The sequence below is a fragment of the Neovison vison genome, chromosome 9 (genome assembly GCF_020171115.1).
Source record: "Neovison vison isolate M4711 chromosome 9, ASM_NN_V1, whole genome shotgun sequence".
Taxonomy (NCBI): domain Eukaryota; kingdom Metazoa; phylum Chordata; class Mammalia; order Carnivora; family Mustelidae; genus Neogale; species Neogale vison.
The window spans coordinates 91147462-91173723 of NC_058099.1; the positions used below are offsets into that span (position 1 = coordinate 91147462).

General features: G+C 44.9%; 1 protein-coding gene across 1 annotated transcript in view; it reads right to left on the bottom strand.

Moving 5' to 3' along the window:
* The window catches only part of FAM189A2 (family with sequence similarity 189 member A2), a 62367-nt gene extending 38385 nt beyond the window's left edge, over positions 1–23982 (bottom strand). Inside the window, exons 1-2 of the mRNA XM_044265934.1 lie at positions 23572–23982; positions 13796–13852 (exon numbers count right to left, since the gene is read on the bottom strand). Of these exons, the coding sequence (XP_044121869.1) occupies positions 13796–13852; positions 23572–23982 (468 nt within the window). The remainder of the gene's footprint in view (positions 1–13795; positions 13853–23571) is intronic.
* Positions 23983–26262: the final 2280 nt, after the last annotated feature.

Genomic DNA, 26262 nt, shown 5'->3' on the forward strand with positions numbered 1-26262 from the left:
AAAAGAAAGACCGTGGACCACTGCCTCACACCATATGCAAAAATTGATTCGAAATGGACCACAGACCCAAGCATAAACTAAAACAATAAAACTCTTCCAAGAAAATACAGAAGCAAGTCTTTACAAACTTGTTAGATCGAGGCTTCTTAAATACAAATGTTTAACAACACAAGAAAAAAATAGATAAACTGGACATAATTATGATATAAAAATTTGTGCCTCAAAGGACACCATCAAAAAAGTAAATTGCTAATTGGTAAGAGACTTGTAATAAAAAAAAAAACAACCCAATGGAAAAATGGGCAAGGAATCTAAATAGCCATTCCTCCAAAGCAGACAAGAAAATGACCAATGAGCACATGAAAAGAGTGTCAACATCAAATCAAAAACATATTGAGAGACCACGCCACACCTATAATGGTGGCTCTCATCAAAAAGACAGACAATAGGGTGCCTGGGTGGCTCAGCTCTTAAGCCCTTAAGCTCTTAAGGTGCCTTTGGCTCAGGTCATGATTCCAGGGTCCTGGGATTGAGCCCCACACTGGGTTCCCTGCTCAGTGGGAAGCCTGCTTCTCCCTCTCCCACTCCCCCTGCTTGTGTTCCCTCACTCCCTGTGTCTCTCTCAAACAAATAAATAAAATCTTGTTAAAATAAAAAAAGACAATAATAAGTATCGACGAAGAGGAACTGGAACCTGCACCGACCGCTGATGGGAATGTAAAATGACACAGATGCTTAGGGAAACCGTTCCTCAAAGTGTTCAACATAGATTTACCATATGACTCAGCCATTCTCTCCTATGTGTATAGGCAACAGAAACAAAAACTTGTCCAAAAAATCTTGCATGTTCATGTTCGCAGCAGAGTTATTCATGATAGCCAGAAAGTGGTCATGACCTCCAGCAGATGATTAGATAAATAAAATGTAATACATCCAGAGGCACCTGGGTAGCTCAGTCGTTGAGTGTCTGCCTTTGGCTCAGGTGATGATGCCGGCATCCTGGGATCCAGCCCCACATCAGGCTCCCTGCTCAGCAGAAAGCCTGCTTCTCCCTCTCCAGATCCCCTGTGCTTGTGTTCCCTCTCTCGCTATCCCTCTCTTCCATAAATAAACAAAATCTTTTTTTTAAAATATAATACCTCCATCCATGAAATAGTATCCAACAATAAAAAGGGGGAAAGGCACTAATACATGCTATCATATGGGGGACCCTTAGAATACTGTGCTAAAAAATATGCTGAGCGCAAGAACCCAGTTACAAAGGATCCCATATTATAGGATCATTTTTATCTGAAATGCCCAGAAGAGGCAAATTTATAGAGACAGACAATTCATTAGTAGTTTTCTAGGGCTGAGGAACTGCAAAGAAACGGAAAGGATTTTTTTTAGGATTAACTTATTTTGAGAAACAGAGCGAGTGTGTGCTCTTGCCCATGAATGAGCTGGATGGGGAGGGGCAGAGAGAGGGCGAGAGTCTCAGGCAGACTCCACGCTGAGCAAGGAGCCTGACACAGGGCTTGACTTCATGACCCGGAGATCACGACCTGAGCTGAAATCAAGTGTCCGATGCCTGGGGCACCTGGGTGGCTTCGTTGGTTAAGCATCTGCCTTCAGCTCAGGTCCTCATCCCGCATCCGGCTCCGTGCTTGGCAGGGAGTCCGCTTCTCCCTCTGCCCTTCACCCCGCTCCTGCTCTCTCACGCATGTGCTGTCTCTCTGTCTCAAACAAATAAAATCTTAAAACAAAGAAAAGAAAGGAAAGGAGAGGAAAGGAAAAGAAAGAAAGGAAAAAGAAAAGACAAAAGAAACGAGTCGGACACTTAACCGACTGAGCCACCCAGATGCCCCAGATACGGGAGAGATTCCTTAAAACTGTCGAAGACGACAATGACGGTGACCATGAGGACGGCAGTGGCACAGGGGTCAGATCATCTCTGAGATTAGAGGCTTTCTTTGCCAGGAGAAAAAGAAAAGAGGCATTTAGAAACTCCAGAAAAGGAGACTCAGACGCATATTTTTTTTAAAAACTCCAGAAATAACATAAACATATCTGTCAAAGTCATGGTCCAAAACTGAAGTCAAGTGAAATGCAAGACGGAACCCAGCAAATGACAGAGAAGAAGAAAAAACAACAGATTTGATGTGGTTGCTCAAAACAATACCCCTTTGAGGGACCACAGGGTTACATTTCCTTTTCTCTAAACTTAATCACTCACGGTGCTGCTACCAAAAATAATGTCGCCAATCCCTTGAGTAAGCAGGGCTCACAGGAGCCAACAGAAAACCACTTTGTTCTCTCCCTCCGTGTTGTTCAAGCCCACGCTGCAGGGCTAGTGTGTCCTGACCCCTTAGATAATTTCTGGGACTGCACCTATGACCTCTCTGGTCAATGTCAGGTGCAAAAAAATCCTCCAGTCACTTTAAGTTACAAAAATTCTCATTTCCATAATTAACGTGTCCAGACCTGGGTCCCAGACAAAACTTGAACTTCAGTTTTAGCTTTTCTCTCTCTCTCTCTCTCTCTCTTTTTTTTTTTTTTAAGATTTTGTTTATTTATTCATAAGAGAGAGAGGCAGAGGGGGAGGGAGAAGGAGGCTCGCCGAGGAGCAGGGAGCCCAGTGCGGGACTCAATCCCAGGATCCCGGGACCACGATCCGAGCGGAAGGCGGACAATTAACCATCTGAGTCACCCAGGCGCCCCAGCTTTTCTCCCTCTTATCTGACAGGTCACTGTAGGGAAGGAGCCAGCCTGCAGGGGAAAGGCAAGGGACTGACTGCCATCTTCTCTGTTTCCCTCTTTTTGGGGCCACTTCTCCTAAAGCCTGCCAGCCACAGCTCTGTCCCCTTGGAGAGGAGGGAGTAAGGGGGAGACCGGGCCACAATGGTCAAGAAGGTAAGGGCAGCTCACGGGACTCCTCCCGTCTGCTTTCAGTGTTTACAGAGCTCTTGCTCTCGAACGCTCTTCTTGGTTCCTCTGCGACAGGACTGTGGAGCCTACCATTCCCTTCTCTCAAGCATCAGACAGTGCAGGTCCAGCCTCTCCCAGTTTGGTCTTGGTCCAGGAAAGTACAATGATTTCCCAACAGTAGTCTTTAACTCTGAGACCACAAGGCACTCCAACCAGCCCTTTCAAATTCCCCAGGCAAGTGTCTGATACCAGTCCAGTCAACCAAGGGACCGGTATCAGGTTCTCCACGGGCTTATCTTAAAGCACTCATTCCCTCCCCCATGAGGAGGTGGACTCAAAATGCCACAGCAATTCAGTAACTTTCTCCAAACCATCTGTCTCTTTAATCCCTAATCTTTGTATAGGCTAGGGGCTGGAGATCAGCTAAGGGTTGCAAAACTGGTTTTTACCCAGAAGTTTTACAAGTCCTGCTTCAACAGTCTAGCACTGGAATGTGGAAGCTGTTGGCAACTCCTCTACGAACTGCAGCCCCAGGTGAAGCTGAAAGTAAAGAATCCGAGGGTGCCTGGGTGGCTCAGTGAGTTAAGCATCTGTCTTTGGCTCAGACCCACGATCTCAGCATCCTGGGACCCAGCCCTGGGTTTGAGCCCAGAGTCAACCTGCTCACTCAGCGGGGGCGTCTGCTTGTCCCTCTCTTTCTCCCTCTACCCCTTCCCCCCTCTCAAATAAATAAAATCTTTTAAAATAATTTTTAAAAATTGTAAATAAAGACTCCAATTCTCACATCCTGTTACAATCACTTTCACATAGTGAAAATACTGCAAGGCCCATTGTTGGGTTTTGCTCTTTTAGACACGATTTAAGATCAAAATCTGAATGGTATAATAAAGTTTAAGAGCAGGGTGTAAATGTTAAAATACGGAGCATCTAAAAGTAATGGTTTTACTATCAGGAGGCGGCAGAAGGAGGAAAAAAGTAGATTTGAGGGCTAATTCCTTCATCTTATAAATAGGAGTCAAAAGATACTACCTCAAGTTTATGAATTGAGAAACAGAAGTTTATAAAAATTATTTAAAATTATAAAGTTATCAAGAGGAGAAATAAAAATAATTTCCCCCCCAAAAAAACCCCAAAACAAGAAAGGATAAATGCGAGAAATGTCTCCATCTTTAGAATGGAGACAACCATCAGGGGCGCTAAAATCAGAGTTTAAAATGGTTAATTTGAGGGGCACCTGAGTGGCTCAGTGGGTTAAAAAGGCTAATTCGGGGAGTGTGCTCAAGTCTGGGGTGCTTGGAGAAATGTACAGAGGTCTTATGACTATTTTTAACCAGAATAAGGCTGCTGAAGAGTGCCTTCAATAAAAAAGATTTTCTTCCTCTTAAAAGGCATTTAGCAAATTATCAAATGTCACCATGTCGCAGGGGTGTGTTTGAAATACATATAAATAGATCCATGCAGTGCATGTGTACGTCATACATACGGCACATACACACACACAATGTATGTATGTATATAACATACACAGGTTTGATAAACATACATAGCATATATGCCATACATGTGTTTGATATGTACAGTGTGCACATATATGTACTATATATACATGCTCGAAATATACAATATGCATATATATATTTATAAATATATTTTGTGGATACAGACATAAAATAAATAGGAGACAGTTTCAAAGAGGTGATTTACTTATTATGCCCTAAATTATGCACTTAGGGGACCCAGATCAGATCCAGATCTGACTCAAATCTCTACTCCCTCATCTCCATCAACTTGCAGGATGCCTGCTAAAAGACAAAGATTTATACATTATTCTGTTTTCTTCTTTAAAGAATTCCTTAACGCCACCCTTCGGTATCCTCATTAAGAAATCACATCTAGTAAGACCTGATTCGGCCACCAGCCCAGGCCTGACACCCAACACCAAGCACTCGCCATTAATTAATCGAACTTGAGTACCCACAGACTGCTCATTTTTCCCCTGAGTTACCATAAGTGACCGAATATTTAAAATGAATCCCTTTCACTTATTTTTGAATTAGCTTTTTAAATTGTTATAAAAGCAACATTCATAGAAGACAAAAGTCACAATCCTACAGCAGAGTTCTTGATTACATTACGAACAACGGAAACCAACCCGGGCTGTTCGAACAGAAAAGGAATTTCTCACAGGGCTATCAGGTAGCTCACAGAAGCCCCAGGAACCAGGCTCAGAAACCTGGGGAGCAGCCAAGGAAAACTGGGTGCTTGCACCTCTACCAAGGTCATGGCCCAGGAAAACCAGGTCCTTGGTTGCCAGCCTTGGACCTAAGGAGGTCCAAGCAGCCTGGCTACTCTGCATCAATGACTCCAGCTTCAGAGTCCGGGGCAGGAGCATCCGCGCGTGGAGGTCAGCCGGCTCATGTCCTGGCTGCTGCCATCCAGATGTGTTAGCATCTGGCCTCAGAAGCTTCCATCGCTGGAAGGGCCCGGCCTCCCACCGAGATTCCCATGAAGGCAAATAAACGAAGCCCCAGCCTTCTGATACAAAGAGGCCGGCCACCAAACCCAAACAAAACAAGGAAATCCAAAAAGTTTCTAGGTCCCACAACACAATGCATGTCCTCTCCAGGTAGAAAGTGGGAAGTCCAAGTCTCCCTCCTTCCCCTTCCCACTCACACAACACACACCACAGAAGTGCCTACTGTAAACTTTCCTGTATGTCCGTTCAGAAATTTTCCAAGTGACTATAAACACATAGGTATAGATCCCCCAGGTTTAAACACACACACACACACACACACACACACACACACACACACACGGGACCATATACATTACAACTTTCCACAAGACATGGTATCGATTTCAAGATGCTCACCAGTTCAAAATGGTCTCCTCTTGCCCCAGATGGCTCGTGGCTCCTGCAGTTCTCTCATAAACATGTCAGAAATGGGTCCCTCCAAGCTGTGGGGCCCAGACACCCCAGAGGCAGGGCTCACTCCCCACCACCACAGTGGGCCCTGTGACACGCTTCAGCACAGACAATGTGATACCATGAACGTATCAGTTGGTCCACGTGACACCCTAATCCTAAGGATGGTCAGGAATTCAAATTCCAGGATAATGAACCAGCATGTATGAGCATGGCCATATTCCAGAAGCTTCCTTTGCTTTCATCTCGCAGCAACAACCAAGCAACTTTGTTAAATTAGCAGAATGACTGTGGGAATGAGTTGTCCCATCGACGAATCGCTTAGCTTGTCTAATTTGTTACAAGATGTTAAAAAGGGGTACTCCTGGACATGTGTGGTAAAAACGAAAACCAACATAATTTCCTGTCCCAACTTTAATCAGTTCTGCAGCTGGCCATACTTTTCTGACCCTATATTAAACAATACTGAGAACAAGCAAAGATAACGCAGCTCCTTGCCCCGGGAAATATTTGTTCCTCAACTGTAAGACTGCAAACCCATTAAAATCATTTATCCAAACAAACAGCTTACTCGTCAGATCTTGCTTCCAGGCCCTCCCTTCTAGTCAACCACCAATCAATCCAAAGCTATTAGGTTATAAGTTTTTTGCCCAAATCCTATCAATTTCTTATCTTGTAAAGCTCACCTTACAATCCACCAACCGGGATCCTTCAACCCTATAAATAGGCAAAAAGAGCAAACAGGCTCTCTGATTCACCCTTTCTGAGAACTCCCGGCAAGGAGGTGTTCTCCCCGACTGTGCCAGATCCAATAAACTGAGCTTTGCTTCATCGGCAGAATTTCAGGGCATCAGCAATGGTTTTCAAGACAAACAGGGACAACAAGAACTAGTGGTAAAAAATTGTTCACGCGGTTCTGTGCGCTCAGTAAAAACCTTAGTCCTCTATCCTTTAAGCTTGCAGAACAGAGCACATGAATGATTGTTTTGTCTGTCGGCTAATAAGTGTGTGCATGTGTAGCAGAATTGGGCCTGAGGCTCACTTTCGTTGTAATAATGGACTTGGCAGGAAGGATACCTAGGAGCCTGGGCAAGTACCTGTCGCTGACAAACGAGCTGCTAATGAGAGCACACCCGCTTGGCTGAGGCCCGTCGCCAAAGCAAGGAATGGCCCAGGCTTTGATTCTGCCCGGAGATGGGCCACCCCAATGTCCTCCCAGCCCCTGAGGATGCCAGCTTCTTACCCAATGCACGGATTTGGGGAGCAGGTGATCAGAGGGAGAAAAGAAGTTTCTGTTGCCAGCAGACCAGGCTCACTGTGGGCCCAGATAAGCCCAGCCCAGCCCAGGCTGCTTTAACGATGCCTACGTGCATATTTTGCTGCTATGGGTTATCTGATGACCCCAAACTGAGAGACCAAATCTCGAAGATCTTCTGAGAGGATGATGAAAATGATTCATAAAGTGCTCGCCTAACCTTAGATCCCATTTTAGAGTTTACAGGTTTTTTTAATATTTTACTTATTTATTTGAAAGGGAGAGAGCACAAGCAAGGGGAGCAGCAGACAGAGGGAGAGGGAGAAGCAGGCTCCCCGTTGAGCATGGAGCCCGATGCAGAACTCGATCCCAAGACCCCAAGATCATGACCTGAGCCGAAAGCAGACGACGCTTAACTGAATGAGCCACTCAGAAGCCCCCATTTTACAGTTTCGACAAGCATCCCTATCTACAATCCTGAGAGATGGCTACAGCCCCATTGTACAAATGAGGAAACTGATCAGATCATTTCCTTGGCCGCTCAGTGATGGAAAGCGACAGGATTAAGACTCAAAGTGGGCCCTCCTGTTGCCTTGTTCAATTCTGCCACTTGCCCTTTTCAATGAAGGATACACTGACCCCTTTAGAACTTGAAAAAGAATCAGGCAGTCACAAATACAAAAATAATTAGTTTAAATTACACACACACATACATACATTCACACATTGTTGGGCACAGAGAAGTACCTAGCAATTTGCTAATGGAGGAGGTGGAGGAATGGTACCAGGAAAGGAGCACTGGACTGGGAGTCAACATCCCCAGTTCTTTCTAATAATAGGTCATGTGTTTGTCAACCGGACAACCTGGTTCACTCCTGAGCCACTGGTCCCTTAGCTATAAAATGGGAAAAATGTCTGCCATTTTAGCCACATGCTAACGATATAAACTCTCAAACTTTATACGCGTGCAACAGAGTGTTATTAACTATTCTGAAGATGAAGAATGGCCATCTGTTTTTATACCTTAAAAAACCAAGAGTGAAATAATCATAGTATTTATACACAGGGAGCTTATGTTAAAAATGTCCATTTAAAGTTAAAACGCCCTCCGGGTAACTAACGAGGATTCTAGAAATCTACACAATGAGAGTGAAAGGACTCTTAGAAGACTGCTCTGATGTAAGTTCATCATTTTGTGGATGCAGAACCCAAGAGACTTCCCCAAGGTCACTGATAACTAGGGGTTATGTGTCAGCATTAAAATGCAGGTTTCTTGTACTCTCAAACCAAGGCTCATTCCAAACTTTTGACAACCAGGAAATATACTTAGAAGAACCGGAATGCACAAAGCCAGAGCTTCAGAGCTCATCTTATAAATGTAGAAATCCCTAAACTGCCCACAGGTCTTCTGACCCCTCCTGGTCTTCATGCCATCAGAAAGGAAAGGGCCACCATGAGCCTCACAGCTAACCCACCTACAAGTAATTCTGACTATCGAGTGGGGGTAATTCCCCAATCTCTTGACACTGTCTGGTGATCCATGAGTCTCCCTTCAAGGCACAGTAAGACGGAAAGACCCAGATCCCCAAATGGCTTCGCAGAGCAGAACCATCTTTGCCAGCCTAGCCTGTGTGGACAGTTAGGTGAGAGAACGGAATGTCTGTAGATCTTACCGAAACCATTTTTTAGTTTCTTTTTGGGTAATGAAGTTTTACCCTAATCTTAATGTTAGAAGAGAAACTGATGAATCCTTTTTTAAAAAATACCCAGTCCATTTACCTCTCCTATTCTCTCAGGCTGGGGTGCAGACCCACATGGCCCACAGTTGAGAACAAACCACATATGTGACCCAGAAACATCATCAAGGATGTTTCCTTGAGTCTTGATGCTAGCACCTTTATTCTTTTTTTTTTTTAAAGATTTTATTTATTTATTTGACAGAGAGAGATCACAAGCAGGCAGAGAGGCAGGCAGAGAGAGGAGGAAACAGGCTCCCTGCTGAGCAGAGAGCCCGATGCGGGCCTCGATCCCAGGACCCCGAGATCATGACCTGAGCCGAAGGCAGCGGCCTAACCCACTGAGCCACCCAGGCGCCTTTATTCTTGATGCTAAAGAATAAAGCGATCTTAACCAACCTTCAGGTTATATTCCCCTCATCTCTTCTAAACTGACAAGAAAAACAGCTCAAATGACCACTTCATAAGCAACCAAAATTATAGGCAGAAAATCTGGCTAAGTTTTCACAGAGGAAATTCTTACCCAATGGACCACCAAAGAAAAACATCTTACTAAGACAATTCCATTTTTGAACTGAGGTGACAAGACATTCTTTGAAGTCACTCACAGCACAGAGTCTATAATATCTAAAAATTTACAAACCATTTCATTAGAATGAAAAAGGAGGTAACTCAAAGAAATAAGAACGTTCTTTAAAGATGAAAATGGGGGTGTCTTGGTAGCTCAGTGGGTTAACCCTCTGCCTTTGGCTCAGGTCATGATCCCAGGCCCTGGGATCAAGTCCCACATCAGGCTCTCTGCTTAGCAGGGAGCCTGCTTCCCCCTCTCTCTCTGCCTGCCTCTCTGCCTACTTGTGATCTCTCTCTCTGTCAAATAAATAAATAAAATCTTTTTTTAAAAATGGGAAATATTTGTTCTTGATAGAAAACACACAGCCTGAAATGATGCATGTGGGCACACGCACACACAAGTACACACACACACACACACACACTAGCTTGATCCAAGTCATGGTCAAAAATAGCTGTAAATGTTTACACACAATGTTCCAAGATTATTATTTTTGTCCTGGACACATGAGTATTTAATCGGTATAACAAAGAGGATCCAGTAAATGAACACTTCCAACTCTGAGTTTCCACAAAAACTTGAATTTGAAGGAATTGGGTCAGGCTGAGCCTTCTTTGTTCACACCAGTATAAAACCGAATGTAATCACTGAAACCATCACAAAAGCAGCAGCACCAATATAAACAGTCCTCAGAAGGAAGTATTTAAGTGCTCTAGATGAAGTGTGCCCGCAACAACGCAAAACGAGGACAGCGTGCCTCTCAGAGGGCCCTGGGAAGACCCCCTGCCCCCTCCCAACATCCCCCACACTTACACTCCCTACCACCCTGAAGTAAAAAGGGGAAGACTACAATGTTGTAGAGGACGGAAACTAGTGAGAGAGATTTAAGACAGAAGTGAAAAAAGAAACGCCGAGGACCTAGGACCTACATTTCTTAGCGGCTGCCAAATTGGCTTCCCAGTCAACAACAGATGTGTATCGGGCACACTGTTTCCGGGGACACTGGGGGAATGAGACGGACAAGACCCGTGTCTTCATACAACTATCCACAGTGGGGAGACAGACAGCAAGTAGAAAATGAACAACACATAGGCTAATTCCAACATGTGAAGCCAAAAGTCAGTGCTGGGACGTGTTGAGAGGCAGGGACGATGGGCCACTGTCATTGGGTGGCCAGGGAAGGTCTCCTTCAGGAAGTGACTGCTGAGCTGAGACCCAGAAGAAAAGGAGTCAGACAGGGAAACAGCCAGGGGAAGAAGGTCTCCATTTACTTAAGACAGCCAGGCTGGGTCCCAGACAGAAGGTGCCCCTGTGGCTAGAGTATAGGGGAGAAGGGCTGGAACTGACCAGCCAAGCCCCCATCTGCAGGGGCAGAGACCCACAGGCCCCCCTGGTTCTCTGATGGAATGTGACCTCCTACCCCAAATCATCCAATGGCACATTCCCTAAACTCAGGAAGGGGTCCGGGGGCAACCAAAGGAAAGGTGAAGCAGCCATTATGGGGAGGGTTAAGGGAATCCGAGCCCCCACCCACTTGGTGTCACTAGATTAACCCCTTCAGTTCAGAAAAGAAAACTACACTCAGGAAAGTTAAGTGGCTTCTACGTTACACAGTTCTTCGGGGGATGAGCTGGGAAGCAGACTAGGAAGATCTGACAGGTATGTCCAGTTTCCTTTATAACATCTTGATTTTTTTTTAATTTTTTAACATAACAGAGGCAACAGAATATTATGAAGATTCATGTGAACCGAGGATTTTTCACTCAGGTTGTTGACCAAGACTCAAATGATCTGTTGCTATACCCAGAACTCTTTGTCGTTGTATAATTACTATCAACTAATTTATCTTCTTTATAAACTGATGTTAATTAGCATTTCAAAACAATCTCTACTTGATTCTATATACTTCTTGATTCTAAATACTTCTAAATACATAATTCTTAACAGTCGAAATACAGAAGCCCATGTGTCCAACAGGTTTATAACTGACGGTAACACAGAAATAGGGCAGAACGCCTTTCAGGCAGGCATGTGGCCTAATATTTACTAATATGGACGTGATGAATGTAATGTTTAAACAGAAAAAGCAGCGCACAACATGGTACGTACAAACTGGTTGTAGCTTTGATAGAGCTAAGCGTACATCTCTACTAAGGTCATTTTCACTTATAGCTGTTCGAGCTCACCTAACGAATCTTTCCAAAAGAAAACATTAGAGAGACAAATGTCTTAAAAGGTCCACCTTCTGAATACCCACCCAGAACACATGCTTTGATTCTTCTCACCACTGGGAACCTTAAAAGGACAAAGAACATTAGGGATTTTCTGATTTTGATTTAAATACTTGAGGTTTGTATTACTGAGCATTTTAATATTGACCCAATGGAAAAATCAGGACAAAAATGACTCCTATAGCCAAATATTAGTATAAACACTGGACCCCATCCAACATTTTTCTAGAGAGTTGTTGCAAAAGAGACCTCAGCCACACATAACACATGCCATAAAACTCATGAGAGCCTCATTTCCTCCTACCCTGCCATCTCATAGATTAAAATGCTGTACCAATAATTTACTCCTGCCAGAAATATTAAATGATGGACTTCTAAAATGTTACCTAACTTGTCTTGTGGGCCTGAAAACTCTAGTTTTTCAAGACCATCACCACAGTACCAGGATGCATTACTCCGACTGTGTTCTACCGTGGACTTCTCCATGCTTTTAAGAATTTAGCTAGTTTTGAGGCACCTGGGTGGCTCAGTGGGTTAAAAGCCTCTGCCTTTGGCTCAGCTCGTAATCCCAGGGTTGTGGGATCGAGCCCCACATCGGGCTCTCTGCTCAGCAGGGAGCCTGCTTCCCTCTCTCTCTGCCTCCTTGTGATCTCTGTCTGTCAAATAAATAAAATCTTTAAAAAAAAAAAAAAAGAATTTAGCTAGTTTTGTATTTATTACCCATCACCCAGCAAACAGTAGTCTGTTTAAGATGAACTGTTAAGCATATACACAAAATGGTTCTAGAAAATTATTTAACCCTAGTCCAAATGGATGGGAGAAAAATCAGAAGAGATATTTTATATATATGTTATATAGATGTTATATAGAATTCATTAAATGTATTTCAAATTGCAATTGTCAGACCTACTTCATCTTTGAAAGTTGGCAATTCCATTGGCAATTGTCTATTTTTTATAGCATTCCCTAAATCCAAAGGACATAACAAACAAAAACAAAAACAAACAAACCAAAAAAATGAATATTGGGAATGTACTAAATGGCACTGAATTGTGAACTTTAAAATGGATTAACTTTATAGTATGTTAAAAATACATTAATATCAAAAAAATCAAGGACTAAAAAAAGGATAAAGTTACCAATACAGGTCTTTATTACCATGAAAATATGGTAGATCTGTGATAAAGAGAGTCTAAGTCATGAAACTCTGAGGTTGTCCAATCAAAGCATGATGACAAGAAAAAATTATGTATTCCTGATTTAATAACTGAGATTTACTTCAAAAGACTATTCAGAGAAAAAGAACATGGGAACACAGGAATGGGCAGGGGTCCAACTGAACAAAGCTGGCTGAGTCAGGAGTTGCTGAAGCCGGTGATCAGTGTAGCAAGTTCACTTAATTATTCCCTCTGCTTTAGTGAATGTTTAAAAATGTCCATAGCAGGGGCAGCTGGGTGGCTCAGTGGGTTAAAGCTTCTGCCTTCGGCTCAGATCATGATCCCAGGGTCCTGGGATGGAGCCCCACATCGGGCTCTCTGCTCAGTGGGGAGCCTGCTTCCCACCCCCTCTCTCTGCCTGCCTCTCTGCCGACTTGTGATCTCTCTCTCTGTGTCAAATAAATAAATAAATAAATCTTTTTTATAAAATGTCCATAGTAAACCGATTTTTTAAATTACATCTTTGGGACACCTGGGTGGCTCAGTTGGTTAAGCAGCTGCCTTCGGCTCAGGTCATGATCCCAGCATCCTGGGATTGAGTCCAACATCGGGCTCCTTGCTCGGTGGGGAGCCTGCTTCTCCCTCTGCCTCTGCCTGCCATTCTGTCTGCCTGTGCTAGCTCTCTCCCCCTCTTTCTCTCTGATAAATAAATAAAATATTTTAGTAAGTAAATAAATAAATAAAAATAAAATTACATCTTTACAAGAGATCTAAGCCCGGAACTAGAAACACATTAGGTATATAAGAAGCTTAAGAAGAATCAGAAAACTGACAGAACTATCATCTTGCTTTATGGTTACAAGAAGGTCTGACTTCTAATGGTATCCCCTTGTGAGCTTCTTTTTTCAATGAACAAGAACGCTTTGGTATTTCTTCAGCGGTTGATTCCAACAGACTTCTCACATAGCACATTTTACAAAGGGTAACAATTTATGAGATCAGTACATACCAGGAGTATCATAGGCCGTTTCCAAGTTGTTAATCCTATGATTCCAGAGAGTATCACCTAGAAGGATAAACAGTATCATAAATCTAGAAAAGGGACCAATTCCAATAAACTAATCCTAGTCTCTAAAATTTTTTTTCCAAAAAACCCTGAAATTTCAAAACCTTCTAATTCTAACATTTAATGTTCCTACTGCTTACATGAGCCCTGATAGACCACTTTGGACTCTCCTTCCCTCCAAGGCCCCCAGAGCTTTTTTATTGACTGTGCATGGGTTTTCTCAAGGTCAATTAAGAACACACAAAGACGGGGTGCCTGGGTGGTTCAGTCGGTTGAGCGTCTGCCTTGGGCTGGGGTCATGATCTTGGGGTCCTGGGCTCGAGCCCCACTTTGGGTCCCTGCTAAGCAGGGAGTCTGCTTCCCCCTGCTCGTGCTCTTTCTCAAATAAATAAATAAAATCTTAAAAAGAAAAAAAAAAAGCACACAGAGAGAACAGTCTATCCTTCCAGTTAGTGAAGGGATCAGTTTTGTTGATCCAAGCTCCCTGCCCCAGGGCACCGAACCTGTTGCCTTGTCAACCTCGTATGACACATACGTGGCAGCAACCCTCCCTTCGTTAGGTGAGTCCCCATCCTCTGTGGGACAAGTGAACTCCCTGAAGTGGCACCCAAGGTCTCTCAGGATCTTCCTCTGCCCGCTTCTCAAGCCTGGTTTCTATGCACCCCTGCCCCTCCCCTGCCCCCTCTACCTCCCAGGCACACCCGTCCCCCACCAGGCTGGCCAGGCTTTAGCCACCGCAGGGCTCTATGCTTCTCTGGCTTGTGGTGTCTTCTCCCAGCTCCCCTCACGGCTGCCTGAGATCTACATGCATCTTGCGAGATCCTGACTAGCAGTCACCTCCTCTGAGAAGCCTTCATGGATCCCACCTCCCCACACACCCGGCACACTCCGGGAAGCCCCTCTACACAATGTTCCCCCCCCAAATGCTCTCTGTCCTAATAACCTAAGAGGTGCCTCTCCGCCTCGCCCGCCGACTGTCAACTCCAACCTTGTCTGGCAACCGATGACTGTTCCTGAGCCTTTATTCCACAATGAGGGGAGGGCTTACAGCGGGAAAAGTCTCACGTTGCAAAATGACACTTTGATAAACAACAATCTAAAATCCTTGATAAAGAAGAATCAACATTTGGCCAAAACGTAAACTGGAAATCACCGCCGGCCCTCTGGATAACCCAGTTGACTAAGCCCAGCGGAAAAAACAAAGTCATTCTTCAGCTCAGGGACAGTGGTCTTGTCCCTGGAGCACATTTTCCCTCGGGGAACAGTGTGCTCGCATCTGCTCAGTGCTGTTAGGAGGGTTTTCCTTTATGTACTTCTTACCAAAATCCCTCATATGTACAGTTCACAATTATGATTTATCAGCTACACATCAACAGGGATTTTAGTGTTACTTTAGATTCCAAGCTCACAGGCCTGCTACCCTGCCCTCCCTTCTGCATTCACTGGCTGAGAGTCCACACTGCCACAGTGTCAAACCAGCAGAGGACACGTCTACCCCCTTATATCAAGGGCCAGAAACCGCATATAGGCAGACAGGCAACCGATCCTTGCATCCCGGGGATGTTTAAACATACTGTCAGCTGCCTGCCCACCAGGAGCTAGATCTTTGCAAACCTCTTACATTCAGTAGCTCCTTCTGCACACTGAATGGGAGCTGCCGGTAGACACGCAGGGCTCGGGTATGCCTGTGGCTGCAGCCCCGTTACAGACTGGAACGTGACATCCAGGAGACCTTGGGGTCCGGGTTCCCCACCTGGCTTCTGAATAAGTATGCACCCTGGGCCAAGTCAGCTCACTTTTCTGGTCCTCACTCTTGTTTCGTTAGAGACGTGGTGAAGCAGAGGAAACCCTCTCCTGGTCTCTTCTAACTCAAAAGTTTCCCCTGCTGTGACTGTAGCGATTCTTCCAGATTCCCCACAATCCCGTGCTGGCTCCCCCTGCAGGCACGGACACTCGAGAGAGAGTGTGTGTGTGTCTGTGCACGCTCGCTCCGTGCCTGCCCGCCCTGCGGCTTACTGGACTCAGCGGAGGAAATGCAACTATTTTTGTAAAAACATAACTGAAACAGTTGACTGCTGCCCTTGAGGGAAACACAAACTGCCCACTTCACGAAAGTATAAATATGATGTGAATGACCAGTTAGGGTTTGCTATTTAGACCACCTGCCTCCCTTAATGCAGGGCCCTCTGGTTCAGCTTTTGGAACATATTTTTTTTTTTCATTAAATCAACATTATCTTAAAAATGAGGTGCCCAGCCCGGCCCATAAATTCCCATAAAAAAGTAATGAGAGACGTCAGCTCTACTCTCCACCTCCCCCATCAGCCGCACGATCGCCCCTCACCCACATGAACAATTTGGTGTGTTTATCTATTTTACACATGTGTAGATTTTTCTTTAAATTCTTACTAAACAAACATGTGTATGTATACATAGACACATGCACAGAGGTGAACTTTTATAAAAAATGGGTCATAGAAGAGACTTTTCCTCCTCTTCTTTTTCTTTCTCAATAAATATCTAAGGGAATGTTTTCATGTCCACTGGGATAGCTCTCATTCATTTCTGTTTAATGGCTACATGACATTCCTTTGTACGGTTTGCCCAATGCATTCAATTATTTCATGCTCATTGATAAGCATTCTATTTCCAGTTTTTTGCCCTCACAATGAATGCTAGGGTAACCTTCCATGGCCAAATAATGCTTAAAAACAAGTGTTTCTTATTTCTGTTGGATAAAATCCCAGTAATAGGGTTGCTAAGGTGAGAGGGGTAAAATATATATATATATATATTTTTTTTTTTCATTTATCTAGTAGATCATGACAGATACAATAGTCATTTAAAATCAAGGGTCTCTGGGACACCTGGGTAGCTCAGTCAGTTAAGTGGCTGCCTTTGGCTCAGGTCATGACGCCAGGGTCCTGGCGTTGAGTCCTGCATCTGGCTCCCTGCTCAGCGGGGAGTCTGTTTCTCCCTCTGCCTGCTGTTCCCCCTGCTTGTTCTCTTGCTCTCTCTCTCTCTAGTCTTAAAAAATAATAATAAAATAAAATCAAGGGTCTCTGGGATAAAGGGACTAAGCTATCTTTATTATTTTTTGAGAGGGGGCTTTGCATATATGAACAATACACTAAACTTAAAACATAATTTTAAAAATATGTATAAGATGTATTTGACAAATACTAAATATCAATAATCTCAAAATACATATGAACTTAAAGAAACTTAAGACCCAGTAGGAAGAAATACAAACCTTATTAAGCAGAATTAAATGAAGACTCAAATCAACATATACCATGTTCATGGATTGTAAGGCAAACTATTTAAAGGTAATAAATACATTTCCATTGAATTGTTTTATAGATTCAGCACACACTCACATTAAATCCCAATGGGATTTCTGTAAACCACCCTTCTTTACAGGGATATAAGAAATTACATTCCTGTTGCAAGTGGGACTTGTAGTTACAGCCACCTCCATCCTAAACCTGGCAACAAAGGCATGTATCTACTTCTACTCAACTTCTCCCATTCTCCAAGCCCAATTAAACCCTATGACATTTATGGGACCCTGTGAGAGGTGAGGCAGAGACTGATCAGTTAGAATCCACTGGAATGTGGAAGAGAAGTTGGGGATGAATTTTTAAGAGCTTAAGACTTCGGAAATGATGCTCCCATTTCATCTGGGGCTGGGGGAATTCATAAATGGCAAGAAGGGTCAGAGAAAGGAGAGAAGGAGCCAGAGGATTCAATACCTCCATCTCCCTCAGTAGCAGCAATAGCTGGAGCTCCATCAGAAGGGACAGGAAGGTCCCTTAATGCTGGCCCTCCACAGTACCCATTACACCACAACGGTGTTACTTGTTTGATTGTGTTTTACACTCACTGGTAATCCCATGAGGGCTTGGATCTGTGAGTATTCGAGGCTCTCAGAGTTACTCAGTTAGTTATGGCCAGAGTCAACAAATGAATGAATGGACGGTGAATAAATGAATGAAGATCAGAAATGGGGGGGTAAACCTGCTCGAAGATGACTATTTCAGCCTAAATACATTTTCCACTCTTGTGCTTCCTAAAAGAGTTTACCAACAGCAAAAAGCAACCTCATCAGCATTCTTTCCACCCAGTACTAGATGAAACTTGCCCTGAATGAACAGGCCAGCGCCTATTTTCTAATGCTGAATTATCTCTATGTTATTATAATGAGATTTATTATAATTTTGGTTTCACTCACTTGTAACCCATTCCTCATAGCTTATAGGGAAAAGCAGAGGCCTTTCTTTTTTCAAAGATATTGCAAAGAAGGATTCCAAGATACTTGACACGAGAATCATTGTTACCCACCATATGTGGTTAATGTGCCTTAATTTCCCAACTTTAAAAATCAAATCATTAAGAACAAAAGCTTATTATTTTACTGCCCTATTTTTCCTTTGCTATCCATGAACATGCCTTAGGGCAAAAATGTTCTGGACTGTTTGCCAAAAGTTGCTATATCTGAACATAGAGATAAAAAGACCCAAGCTGTAAATGCACCATGTCCACCTTATGAATTAAGCACACAATAGTCAAACCTCTCCACAATCAATCTTACTTACAGCTTTTACACTGGCAATTTAAAAAAATGTGTGTGTGCAATTGTATGTATTGGTGTGTATCATGCTTCCCTATCTGTCCAGCATGATTCATTAAAAGACTGAGAAAGTGGCCACCTGGATATTTCTAACGTATACATGATGGTTACTAGAATGTCCCAGAGAAAATTGGCCTTTTCACTTTACTTGGATTACATATTGCCTTGATATTTAAAAAACACTGATAGAGGTTCAGCTATATGCCATGTCTGGTACTAGAGACCAGCAGCAAGTGTTTCTATATGTTGTCTAATTACACCCTCACAAAATCAGTTCTGAGGCAAGAATCAACGCACCCATTTTACAGACAGGTAAATGAAGCTGAGAGGCTCAAAGACTTACTCAAGAATTTATCAATGTCACTCTGCCGCCATGCAAAATAAAGGATCAAAGAACATCAATAAAATCATCACCAAAGTTATATTTAAAATGGCCCATAAATATTGAAGTAGCATTTGGTGATTACGATAGAAAAAAATGTATTTACTGCTGTTCAACTAGTAGAGACTTCAGAATTTTTGAGTTAGTTTCTCCTTTGAACCATTCATCCTTTTTTTATATTTCATCACTGCAATCTTTTTTAAAAAGGCTTATCTGAAGATTCACCAATGTCTGTCTCTTTATAAGGAACCAGAATCTTGACAAAGAATTATAGACTCAAATGGGGTGGGGGACGGGGACCATGAGTTTAGGTCAGTGACTCAAACAGAGATGTATGCAGATAATTTTAAGGATGTCAAGGCCCCCAGAAAAGAGCAAAATTTAATAATAACCAATTCCCTACCACTCGCCTTAAATATCTCCCAAGGACATGTCATCAGAGTAAGGAATTTTGGTTTTTAAAGGAGAAGACACAAACCAATGCAATCCTCTACTCTTTCAATAATCCAGTGTAGTGTTGTAGTAACTACATGTGTCCCCAAATAAAAAATCAGGACACTACGACCTGAACATGGTCTTGGAGATTCTTCTGCCACCTACCTGGGGTCCAACATTGGGATGCATTTAAAAGTGGTAACCTCTTAGTTTCATGCCCTTCAGGAATAATAGTAGACTAAGTCATTACCCAATACCAGGAAGAAAATAAATAATCACAGAATGCTCAAAAACAATGAGTATGTTTAAAAACACTCTCTTCAAACTACCGATGGTGTGAATGTAAAGTATGGAAAAAGACTCTTAATAGGACTTGTCAATTCTGAAAGATTTGCCAGTTTAATCTTGAGAGCAGAGGAAGGCACGTCATGGTCATTCAGAGTTTGGGGATGAAGATATCCTTCCACTGTGTTCCATCGTGGGTCCAAAGTAACCTTAGACAAGCTGGCTCTACCACTCGACTACCTAGTTTCATATGCCAGCAACACTTCCGAGGGAGACATAAAACATCCTGTGTCCATACGGTGGAATCTCATGAGGCGATGAAGGAACAAAGTGGACCGTAAGCACGTGCCATAACCTGAATGGACCTTGCAAATTATGCTAAGTGAAAGGAGCCAGTCACAAAGGACCACATACTGGATGATTCTGTCCATATGAAACGTCCAGAATAATCCATAGAACCAGAAAGTAAAATAATCAGTAGTTGCCTAGGGCTAAAGGGATCAAGGGGGAAGTGAGGGGTGGGGGTGACTGCTAATGGGTACGGGGGTTTTTTGGGGGATGATGACAATTTTCTAGAATTGGTTATGGCGATGCTTGCCCATCTCCATGAATTCACCAAAAATCGCTGAATTGCATGCCTTAAATAGGTGAATTGTATGGAATGTGAATTACATCTCAATAAAGCTGCTATATATATATTTTTTAAATCCTGCTGTCCTCAAGTCATAATTTTTAAGCTTTTTTCATAAAAACCTCAATTTAGCTATCTTTATATTAGTACATTACAATGTGTTCTTGAGCCCTTTCTTTGTCTATTAAGCGGCTTTCTTTTAGAAATCCAAACTGAAGTATTTCAGGGCTGAAATTATGATACCAGGGAGTTGCCTTTAAATAATCTAGTACCCCCCCCAAAAAAAATAATAATAATCTAGTACCAGGGACGCCTGGATGGCTCAGTGGGTTAAGTTGCTGCCTTCGGCTCAGGTCATGATCTCAGGGTCCTGGGATGGAGCCCCGCATCAAGCTCTCTGCTCCGTGGGGAGCCAGCTTCTTTCTCTGCCTCTGCCTGCCTCTTTGCCTGCTTATGCTCTCTCTCCCTCTGACAAATAAATAAATAAAATCTTTCAAAAATAATAATAATCCAGTAGGGGAGTGGGTGTGGGTGACCAGCGGTCATGGGTTGATTAACTACTGAAACTGGATGATGGGTAAATAGGGGTTCATTATACTATTCTTTCTACATATGGTGAGATTTAAAATTTTCATAAGAAGAGTTGGGGTAGGGGATTGCTCTTAAGACCTGCCTGGTCACTTCAATGCAGTCTCCTTATTCTGTTTATATTTTCTTTCTGTTTAGATTTTCTTTTCAAAATGACACCCATATTGAACTATTTACAGATGAAATGGTGTACTATCTGAGATTTGCTTCAAAATAATGTGGGAAGTTAATGCAACAAATGGCCTAGGGATCATCATGGAGCTCATTCCTACCCCCCTTAAAACACTCATCCTTCCGATACTATCAGAACACACAGAGCCAGCAGCAAAGCCGGCCAGAGGCAGAGATGAAACAGTTGTTGGAGCCCGGTAAGAGGCATAGGAGGGTTCACTGAACAATGTTTGAGTAAATTTAATATTTCCCATAATGCAGGGGTGCCTGGGTGGCTCAGTTGTTAAGCACCTGCCATCGGCTCAGATCATGATCCCAGGGTCATGGTGTTGAGCCTCACATTGGGCTCCCTGCTCAGCAGGAAGCCTGCTTCTCATTCTCCCACTCCCCTGCTTGTGTTCCCTCTCTCTCTACCTCTGTCAAATAAACAAAATCTTAAAAAAAAAAAAAAATCCCATAATGCAGAGTTAAAAACTAACATACAAACATAAAGTCTCTCTCATGTATATAAATTCAAAAGGTACACGTTACTGGTGACATTTTTTTCCTAAAATGCCATGGTCATGGTGCCTAATGCCATCCTCAAATACTACCCAGTCTTTCTGGACATGCAGTTTCTGCTGGTTCTACAGTCACTTTGTAAATTCTGCGGTCAACCTCAGAAACAGGTCACCAGAAATTAAGCATAATGAACAATTGCAGCTTTGCATATAGAGCTGAGGGGTGGGGTATGGAAAACAAGCTGACTGAAAAAAAAAGTTCCAAGTCACTGATCTTTCCCTGTTCTGTTTTGCTGGGTCCTAGATAACAAGGACACGCCCAGCCAGCAGGTCCAGGAAGAGCCGTTTTATTTTGTTTATTTATTAGCTATATATACTTCATCCAATCCAACTGTGGCTTGACTGACATCGAAGGGCATTCACCTCTGAAGTAATTTACAGTAGTACACTGATTTGGGGGTTTGATTTCAAAAGAGAAAAAAAAAATAGGTTTAAATCCTCCTAAACTAGCTATCTTTGAGAAGACAAGAGATTACGGTTTTTATAAAGGGAAAAATCCCTACAAATGTATGCAAGATTCACTTCTGGTCTATGGCATTTAGAGAAACGAAATGCATCCACCATTTGGCTGAATTTAGTCTGACAAGTGGACTAGGGAGCATAATGAATCTAATCCCGACCCTGTTGTTTTAAAGAAGACGCCAGGAGGCCATGGGGAGAGCCCAGTGGCGGGGCCAAGAGGGAGGGATTCCTCGAGCACGATGAACAGACCATGAACTCCACAGCAAGGGCCCATCCAGTGTCCAAGCATTTCGAAAGGAGAGCAGACTGGCGTCCATTTAGGTATAAAATGTCAGGCCGGGCTCACAGCACTTAATGTTCTTGATGTTCTTATTCAAACAACTACTTTGGGTGCCATTAGTTCTCCCTATCGTCTTAGAATTTGCCCTTGAATCTGGGTATGCGTGGACTCACAAAAGGACCATTTTGTATTTATTCGGCACATACATTCATTACGGATCTTCTTCGAGCTTTCAGATTTAGTTACTTCATAAAAAGTTCCTTTGCTTTCAAACACCCATCTTCCACAATCATTCCACAAAGCCCAATTTCCAAGTATCTCAATCCCCAGCAAACCTCAAGAGGTTGGATGCCTTAGGTGCTAAGACATTTTAGGAGTGAGGGGTGAGGAGCCACCTGGAGTCCACGGACACCGAAGGCAGCAGCCTTCCCTAGAGGCTGGACCCCTTTTGCCCCAGAGCAAACCCCCCCCCCAGAGGAAGCAGGGCCCAGTTGCATTAGGTGGGTAGGTGGGTACACATCTCCAGGGAGCTGCCCCCTGCCCCGGAGGCTTTGGGGAGCTCATGCATAAGGACACTTGGAGTTCTTGAGAATTAAATTCTGCACAGCAGTCCGCCTGGCTCCAATAATCCAGTGGCTGTTTAGGGCCCTCCTTTAATGACCAGGTACCGGCGTGGTGTGCACACACCCTGTCATTACCTCCTGAACTTGTCCCCAGCTCGAGTGGAGCCATCCCACGCCATACATTTCACATTTCTGTGTGCCTTGAAGTGGAATAAAATAAATGGCATGCCCCAGTCGGGCTGTCACTTCAATCATCCCACAAATACACCTGCTAATGTGCCAGGCACTGTGGATACCGCCGTGGACAAAACAGATCAAATGCTCGTCCTCCCCCCGCAGGTGTTTCCGGGGAAGTGAATACTCAACGGCCCGAAGTTGAATCATTTTTCTCCTACTTTCCTACCACCCACCCCCATTCTTCCAGCCTCCCAGAGCGGCAAATCTATTTGAGCCTCCTAACTTGAGAGGAACAACAAAATCCTTCAGCCTGCAAAGAGCAGACACGGTCCAGGTGCAACCCATTTCACGCCTGCACTACTCTCTCTTTGAGCCTTTTTCCCCCCACCAGCCTCAGTGTCTCCAAAAACTTCAACTGGCTTAAGGGGCTGTGCTCCCCAACTTCAGCCCTGGGCGGGGGCTGCAATGCCGGGACCGTGGAGGCGACCCCCAGAGGCCCCTGCTCCCGCGAAGGGCCCGGTCCCGGCGAGCCGGAGGCGCGTGCGGCACTCACCGAGGAGCCGGCCCAGAACGGACACGAGTTCTTCACCTGAGGGGAGCTGCTCAGCGACAGCGCCCCGAAGCTCAGCGCCACCATGCAGCAGCCCAGGATCAGCTGCAGCAGCCCGAGCGACAGCAGCGGGCGAGCGGGCAGCAGCGCCGAGCCCGGGGCTGCGGCGGCGGCGGCGGCGGCGGCGGCCCGGCGGGAGGAGAGCGCGGGCGGCCCGGCCAGCACCCCGGCGGCGGTGGCGGCGCAGCGAGGCCGCACGGGGGGCGGCAGAGCGGCCCGGGGCCAGCGCGGCCGCAGCGGGGGCAGCGGCGGCTCCTGGGCGGCGGCGGCGGCGCCCGGGCCCCCGGCCTGCGGCCCGCCCGAGAGCCCGGCCACAGGGCAGCAGGAGCCCGGGAGCACCACGGGCAGGGACATGGACGGGCGGGGAAGGGAGCGGCCGGCGGCGGCGGGAGGGGACGCGGAGCCGAGCCGCGGGCGCCGCGCACTGGGCACCGCGGGCGGACTCCGAGGCCGAGGGGGAGGGAAGGAAACGAGCGCGGCCCAACCACTTGCTGCCGCCGCCGCCGCGGCCCGGGCTCCCGCCGGCCGCACCCACCTGCCGCAGGGGGTCCGCCTCCCGCCGGCCCCGGGCGCGCCCTCGCTCTCCGCCCCGCACGCCCGCGCCGCGCCGCCGCCTCCGGGACGCCGCCGAGCCCGCGCCCGCTCCCCGGGGTCCGGGAAAGGGGCCCAGTCCCAACTGGGTAAGTAGGTCCCTGGGGCGAGGAGGGACCTCGCAGTCTGGCGCGTCGGAGCCGGCGGGGGACGGTCTGACCGTCTGTGCTCCGCGCGCCAAGCAGGGGCCGAACGCGAGCGCCGCGCACCCTCGCCCCCTTCCAGCCCCGCGGAAGTCAGGACCCTGGCGAGTGCAATGCGACGGGAGCCCGGCTTTAAACTACCCCCCCCCGGGCCCCCCGCAAGGGGGGAGATGGCAGGAAGAGGGGTTGTGGGTGACTTGGTGGGAAACGTCTTCGGGCTTCGGGGAAGGACCAGGCAGAGCGAAGTCACCGCTCGCGCAGACGCTGCGCGGCCGCCCCGCTGCCTGGAAGTGGGGGGTGGGGGAAGGGGCGGGCGAGCGGGGCCGCTTTCCTGGCACCGAGGTTAGGAGCCGGCGTGAACGCGAGGTTACCTTGGAAGTATCCCCCACCCAGAAAGAAAGAACCGGGTTGGGGGCGGCCCGGAGGGTGTGGCAGAGGCTCACCTTGCCTCCTGAGCTAGAATAGGCATCACCCCGTGGAACGTAGAATCCCAAACTAATAAAGAAATACCCTAATAAAATCTTAACCTGTTTTTGGTAACTTATAAGACACACTTAGAGCTTAAAAAAAAAAAAATGATTCGCTTTTGCAAAAAGATTTACTCTAGGAGTATATGCCCTTCGCTCCGAGGATTCTTACGTTTTGATAGTGCTCTTATACGTGAACACATTACAATGGATTTTTTCTCCAGGTTCAGAAGCAGGACAGTGTCGCTTTGCAGAGTCAGTCTCAGTATTAGGCTGTTACTTTTATCAGTAAGGTGGGGGTATTCAACCTCCTGCACCGTAAGCCCAGGGAAATTATCTGTTTTTATGCTCTGCTTGCAAACGCTGTATTTATTTTGGTCGTTACTTACTCCAACCCACAAGGTGATGCATTGCCCGTGGGCAGGTGTGTTTACATATACACTTTTTGAATTATTAAAGCACCTGTGATTAACAGTCCCCAGGACTTCTTTTACGAAGTCCTCTTGGAAATAAACTTCAAACTCTGGAGAAACAGGGAGCTGTATTTTAAGATAAATGTTTAAAGTAAATTGCTTCATGCACTTTAAAAACATCTTACAGCCCATGTTCTTAAGTTGCAGGGAATGTTAAAATCTTCTTCTATGTTGAGTTTATACCTTTTATTTTATACACAAACCCAAAGATATTTCATTTTTAAAGATTCTTCTACACCTTGCAGTATCAAAAGTCTGAGTCTTTAGAAATTCTTTCAGCTTAATGAATCTATTCCAGTGATCAATTCTAGACACCTGAATGTACTATCAAAATGTATTCTATGTGTCTGGGAATACTGGTACTAGAAGTTCGATATCCTGCTTCCCTTTGGCCAGTTGATGGAAAGGCAGGAGTTCCAGGGGAGCTGATAACCGTCCATTTCTTGTGGCAGGTGCTCGTTATGTGGGTGAAGTTCATTTAGAGAAAATTTATGCAGTTACATTTTACGTACTTCTCTGTGTTTTATGCTTAAATACTTTAAAGTATTTCTAAGTACTTTACCCTTAAATTTTTAAAGTCTCCTTCCCTGTACAGAAGTCCTCCCTTACCCACAGTTTCAATTTCTGTGGTTTCAGTTAGCCACCATCAACTGCTGTCCAGAAGCAGGCGATGCTCCTGACATATCATCAGAAGGTCAATAAGAGCCTGACACTAGGTCACAATGTCTACATCATTCCCCTCACTTCATGTCATCGCATAAGAATTTTATCATCTCACATCATTACAAGAAGAAAGGTGAGTACAAAACATAAGACAATTTAAAAGAGAGAGAGACCACATTCACCTAACTTTTACTACAGTATATTGCTATCATTGTCCTATTGTATTTGTGTCATAGCTGTTACTCTCTTACTGTGCCTAATTTATAAATGAAAGTTTGTCATCGGTATGTACATAGG